The sequence below is a fragment of the Nansenia antarctica genome (assembly GCF_963989245.1).
Source record: "Nansenia antarctica genome assembly, chromosome: 5".
NCBI lineage: Eukaryota > Metazoa > Chordata > Actinopteri > Argentiniformes > Microstomatidae > Nansenia > Nansenia antarctica.
In genome coordinates this window covers 16,098,416-16,105,200 of record NC_137690.1, presented here as the reverse complement: position 1 = coordinate 16,105,200, position 6,785 = coordinate 16,098,416, and the positions used below count along the sequence as shown (strand labels likewise).

The following is a 6,785-nucleotide window of genomic DNA, read 5'->3' as shown; positions in this document are numbered from 1 at the left end:
CTATGGACCCCAGGGTCGCTCCGTATGTCTACATCTCTTGCAGAAAACATTAAATGCTTTGTACTCACCAAAACAACTGATTATTTGAACACAAAATCCATCCTCCTTTCTTTCCTCAAGAAGACTTCAATGACTCTGTTGTACAGTTGATCAGTTCCACCAATAAATCCTTTTACATGGATATCGTCGCTAACGTCGGGGTTCGGCTTGTAGAACAACACCTTCCATCTACACAAATTAGCGAGATCAAGTTTCAGTGTGTTAGCTCCGCCTCCCAATAGTTTGTATCCAATCAAAAGACGTGAAGGGGCTGATCAGGTGCTCCGCCATCCAGAAGGCCCCTTCGTCGGATTTGCTTGGATTTGCTGCCAACTCGAGATCTGACCACGGCACGCCACAGCTCTTTTCTCGCTCACTTTAAATTACATCTGTACTCGCGCCACTGTTGAATCTGCAGGCGGGCAGATTTCTTGGTACCCTGGCAACACATTATGGCTGAATTTGATTGGATAAAAGCTAAAGGCCAGCCCTCCAAATGTCTGGAAGCAGCGCAACCAAGAGGAAAGCTATGAAATGAAGAGAATAGACTACGGGAATAATTTAATACATATTTGTAGAAAAAAAATATAAAAATTAAATGTATATTCTGATGATGTTTAGGCCAGCAGAGAAGGCCTTGCTGGCCCTGACGGCACACCACTGATCATTTGATTGTTGGACCATGAGTGGGTCTGATCCATGTGTGCTACAGAGAGAGAGAGAGAGTCTCCCTGATGTTGAGAGGTTGACCATTCGATATGATGTCAGCCCAACTGTTCTAGCGGGTGGCCAGTTAGGGGTCAAGGGTCAGGGTTTGTTGTGACCTCTGTGACGCGGAAGATTCCTGGGTGATGAGATCATGAGTGGTCAGTAGCGGGAAGTGACTTCTGACTCCACTGACCTGAGGCCAGAGTCCGGGTTTAAAGTTCAGGTCATGAGAAACAACAACCCAGCCCAGCCCCCAATCACAACTATGGATAAGACGTAAACACAGTTCTAGGATCAGTTTGTCTTTCCAAAAATTTACATTTACTATAAGCTGGGAAAACACTGTTGGTGTCCCAGTTTCCCCCTCTCAGACAGGTCAAGTTTACTGGCCATCAAAATGACCTGTCGTGTGGTCAGTAATCATTATGTCATCCGGTCTGCTTCTGAGGAGATTGATAAAGCTGTGTTGTATTGTCGTATTGACAAATGTTTTTACATGTTGAGAATGAACTCTTTTAGGTATGTCAATGTTATATACAGCATTTAGTATGCCTTCTTGTCTGGTTGTTATTGTCTGTATTTTCCCAGTGCAGCACTTTGGAGTCCCTCTGGAAAGAACATTTTGGAACCAGGGTGATTACTATGATTAAAGAAAGATCATATCTATGGTTTTGCTGCTGTGATCATTGCTGAATCACTAGCTTTAAGGAGATCCTTTCACCAGGATCACTGTGGAGTCTGTCTGAGTCTGTGTGTGTGTGTGTGTGTGTGTGTGTGTGTGTGTGTGTGTGTGTGTGTGTGTGTGTGTGCGCGTGTGTGTGTGTGTGTGCGTGTGCGTGCGTCGGAATGTCTCCAGGCTGGGGCCTTTATTAGGCTCATCCATACCAACACATTATAGGGCTCCGTAGCCAGGCAACTGCAGGTTCTAAATGGTTACCATGGTGAGGGTCCATTGAGTGACATCGCCAGCACTGTTTGCCTCTTTTCTCTGTGGAATGGGGGTCTTTTTAGAGGTGCACCCCCAACCCTACACACACGCACTCTCTTAACCCCCTCCCCCCACACACACACACACACACACACACACACACACACACACACACACACACACATCCCTCGCTTCGTCACCCGGCGTCCCACAAAAACAGCTCATAGAGCTAGCCCAGCCCATGCAGACTTCAGTCTTTGAATGCCTATAGAGAAGTAAGCTTGTTGTCACACAGAAACCCTACTGTAAAAGTTTGGGATGCAGATGCTTGTGTACCTATTTACCACATTAAAAAAAATCATATGAAAATTACGAAAGTATGTGTTGAAGAGTCCACTCAATATAACAAACAACAGTTTTAGGATCACTAAATACTTATAATTAGTGAATTGGATTCACTGTATTGTCTGCTGTCCTGCTTGTAGGCTACTGGGTTAGTGATACATGGCATGTAAACAAATATGTTTTAGGACATGTTCAAAAGCAAGGACTGTGTGATCATCTAATGATGTGTAGTTCTATCAGCATGTTGTGATGTGCTAAACATGCAGTTATATGTTCATAGCCATGTTCTTTCTTAGCTGCTAGCTAGCTACCAACATGATGGTAGCAAAGCGTCTGTTTTGATTCAGAGCAATTTTATCCAGTATTTGGTTTGAGGTGTGCCAACATTCAAATAATAATACAAAAATAATCTTCATAAACTATTTTCATTGTACATTTTCAATGTATTACACATCATTTGAAAGCTTTACTATCTGCACTTTCATAATCTGTAGAAAATAATTTATATAATAATAATTTAAATAAATGACCTTGCCCTAATTGGGGACTTTTTCACCAGACCCTGTCACAAATGCTTGGGTCGTCTGAGATGGTAGAGGCTTGGCTCAGACTGAGAGCTTGTTGTAATGCAGTTCTGTCATTATGCAGCCATTATGTGTCAATATGCTTCCTTTTTGGTTCTGGCTAGACCTCATTGAAACGTTGTATTATATGTTATGCAAACAGTAAATCACTAAGCCCAATGTAATAGCATAAAGTTGTTCTGATGGCTATTTTCTGGTTTACAGTGGGCATATGAGATATGACCCACTAACTGACTCTTTGGAAAAACTTAGAAAATCCAGCCAAAGATTTGAACAGCGGAGAATTCTAAATCAGTCGTATTCTAAAAAAAACATGGCATGTAATTTCGACACTTGTTCGGTGCACTTTTTTATCTGAACAGATAATAGCAGTTTCGGCAAAAACCTAGCCCTAATGAGCCTCTCAACAATAACAAAATAGGACCATCCAATGGCGGGAGAGGGGGGTTGCGGTGGTGGAGTTTACCCGCGGTAAGACGTTTCCAGCAAATTCTCCCGAGCTTTAATTTGCACGCCTACTAAACAGCGCGGGTGACTAGGGAGAGATGGTCTGAAAGGGGGATGGGGTAGGGGTGTATTGTATGTGGAACAGCACAGCCCCTCTCTTGCTGAATAGGTATTGTCATTTGGATTTCTATAGCTCACCAAAAAATACTTTTTTCTCACTGCGGGGGCTTCTGGATAGATGTTGAGAACGCACTCCTAAATAATATCACAAACGTACGAACTATATTTGAGTGTTTTTATGACATTTTGGCGTGGAATATTGATTCAGATTTGATTAGGCTAAGTTGTTTCAATAAAACACTTTGATCAATTAAGTTTGAGACAATGCTCAGTTTAATCTCAGGGTAACACGTTGACGGAAAGAAAGATTATTGCATCAAATACATGAGTAACCATCAAACATCCACAAAACAAATAAGTAAAACAGCAGTTTATTCCTACAAATCCATGAAAAAACACTTATCGCACAGTGTTTACATCCAAAAACAAAAATGCAGGCCTCAATGGCACAAAAAGTGGACTGTGTGAAAAACAAAATTGCATCTGAAAACAATAATCTCCAAAATAGATGTTTAAAGCTTTAACACTTTAGACATCCAATATATTGTATAGGCCTATCAGCATCTTGTCTGCATGGCCTTATGCAAAAAACATTCCCATTGATGAGGCATGCCTGAGTTTTATTTTGGCTTAACATAGGCTACATGTCTGTATGGGGTAGTCGACAATTTGAGCCCCATAGTCCCAGCGCCAATCCATTGGCCGAAATGGCCTATCATGTGGTGTTGTTAACGAGTGCAATCACAGTTATTGAAAGTTAGTAGATGCTGAATTTGCACCTTGGAGCAAAAAAGACAATGGAAATGGATATAGTTTTTACAATGGTAAACATTTCAAAATGCAAAGAATTTCGAGCGTTATAGAAAATACAGTATAGGACTTTAAAAATACAGGTACCTAAAACATAGACGGTCCTTTTTGTCATTGGCTATCACATATCCTCAGACAGATCAGCGCAAAGTCTCCAAAAAGTGATCTTTTTTTCTGATGTTGCAAAAAGGATGAGTGAGTGCGTTCTTCAATATCGTTTATAAGGCCAGTGTAGCAACTTAGGCAATGATGCTTTCATTGATTTCAAAGTTCAGAGTTATAAAACAGCAGGTGCAAAAAAAGTCCACAATTACGCACAGCTATAGCTTACCCATAAAGAGGGATAATAATAGCTACACATAATTCCTTTTGTCGTAGTCCCCGACCCCGTTCGGTGTGGCCCGTTTGGTTGGGGCGTATTTGACCGAGTAGCCAGAGTTCCCGCTGGAGGGACATGAGCAGCAGAGGAGCGCACCCCCGATCAGCAGCAGTGCCGTGGCCGCCCAGCCGATGTAGAGCGCGGCCCCGATCTCCCTCTTCTTGGACGGCGGCACCTGCGGATTGTAGAAGTCCGAGATGATGCTGTTGGCCAGCCAGCAGAGAGGCACCAACACAAATAGGCCACTGATGATGAAGATGACACCTCCGGCGTTCACCACTCGGGCTTTGACGTTCTCCTCGCGTATGCAGTTAGTGCACTGCGCCCCGGCGATCACCACCATGAGCCCCAGTACGCCCATGACCGCGGAGATGATGGTGAGGGCTCGCGCCGCCTGCAGGTCGTGGCTGAGCGCGAGGACGGAGTCGTGCATCTTGCACTGCATCTGGCCCGTGCTCTGCACCACGCACGACATCCAGAGGCCGTCCCAGATGGTCTGAGCCACGACGATGTTGGCCTCGATGAAAGCTGTCACCTTCCACATGGGCAACCCGCACGCCACCATCACCAGGAACGAGCCGATGACGCACAGCCCCAGTCCCAGGATCTCTAGTCCAGCCGACACCATCTTCTCTCCTTCTTACCGAAGTTTAGTGTTTAAAAAAAATCCCTCCTGGTCAAAAGTTTCGTATTATATTACTCTGGATGCTGGCCTTTATTCAATGTCTGAGAGAGAGAAAGAGCTATAGTGGTGAAGAACTTCTATTTGTTATCCGCACATCACTCGCTGCATTTAAAACGGACTGCAGCGGGCTGTCGATTTAGTTTACCGGTTGGCTGTTAAAAACAACTGGAAGCATAGTGCCGCTGGACCACGAATATCTGCTTTGGGGAGGGGTCCAACTGTTAAAAGCTAGAGGAATAACTTTCGCCCAATCAGATGTCACCGCATCCTCAAGGCACCAATGAGACGGCCGAAAAGTTGGATGAGAATACAAAGCGGTCCAGAGCGCGTATGTGTGAACAGTTATTTATCATGAATAGGGCTGGGGACAAACGCCATTAGAGAGAGGACTTGTTATGGAGTCAGAATATAGGATACAATTCGCTATGATTTTTCTTATTGACAAAAAACAAGAATGTTGGTAAAAGTAGTGCATTCATTATGCATAGAGCATACCATAACATATATAGCGTCGCCTCCAGTTTTGCGCGCAAGATATATACTTTTTTGTTGGAAATGTAAATAGTACACATCAATCGGTTGTTTATGCCCAAATGTTCTCGTTTCTTTAGGCTATACCATTATTATTATTATTATTTTTACATAAAGTTGGATTGAATAATACAACCCCTATCCTATGACTACAATATGGGCCATGGGTTGGTATTTCCATATACAAGTAAGGTAATCCCAGTTACAGTGGTAGTCTATGTCGACGGCTAATGTCAGCAGGAGTTTAAAATGTTCAGAGGCATGTGCTTATTGACTCTGGCGGAGTTTGTTTTAGGACGTCATGCATCCTAAAATAAGGTAACAGTACTTACAAATAGTAGTAACAAATAGTTCTAGATTAAATTAGATTAGGTTAGATTAGATTCAACTTTATTGTCATTGCAGAGTACAAGAACCAAACAAAGAAATGCAGTTTAGCATCTAACCAGAAGTACAAATAGTGATATAAAATTATATAAAAACATGACAATGATAGTGATAGGTACAGTATGGCAAGTAGGCTACGGTAGTTTAGAGGTATATGCAGCTATGATTCTAGCTATTTTAGCATAAAAGTACACATATTTAGATATATTGAAAGTATATTGAACGTAAATGTTCTCAGCTTTCACTGAGTCTAGGTCTAGAATATTGCTTTACATGTTTGCCATGAATTTGCCATGCTATTGGACTAAACAGCTATTGTTCAATAGTTACATTTAAGGGAGGGAATCATAACTCTTTGACAGTGGCCGCAACAATGTTTCTCCTTCCCCCCTCACAGAGCGTGTCTAGACACCCAGATCTGACATCACTCTTCAAGAACGATAACCGCCTTGCGGAGAAACTGTAACGCTTTGACTGCCATCTTGGATCTATATCGACCTGTCCGTAATGTTGTTCAATTTCCTTTGGTTGAGCCAAAATGGGCCCAGTGACTCAGACTTCCATCCGCGACAGCAGACAAATAAGCATCATGGGATAAGGGCGGAATACATTGAAGCGGTTTCCGGAGTCCCTTCCCTGGTTTGGGATTTAGAAAATACTTCTGTTTATTTGTATTTCGTAATTTACACACAGGTAAGGTCTCAAACGATGGTTTACTATTGATGTTTTACAATATTAGCCAGAGAGAGAGAGAGAAATACGGATTTTTCGCGAGATCAGAGACAAGTTGGAACTTGACACCTTTAGGAGAAACTGTTGCAT

General features: G+C 42.6%; 1 protein-coding gene across 1 annotated transcript; it reads right to left on the bottom strand.

The window, feature by feature from the left end:
• Positions 1 to 3,639: 3,639 nt before the first annotated feature.
• On the bottom strand, positions 3,640 to 5,042 carry LOC308158635 (claudin-4-like). Its single transcript, XM_080532315.1, has one exon. It carries the CDS (start codon positions 4,986 to 4,988, stop codon positions 4,335 to 4,337), a length of 654 nt encoding a protein of 217 aa, XP_080388441.1. The 5' UTR covers positions 4,989 to 5,042; the 3' UTR covers positions 3,640 to 4,334.
• Positions 5,043 to 6,785: the final 1,743 nt, after the last annotated feature.

Bases quoted from the DNA above. Each gene is read 5' to 3' on its own strand.
- LOC308158635 (XM_080532315.1), bottom strand. From the start codon at position 4,988: ATGGTGTCGGCTGGACTAGAGATCCTGGGACTGGGGCTGTGCGTCATC.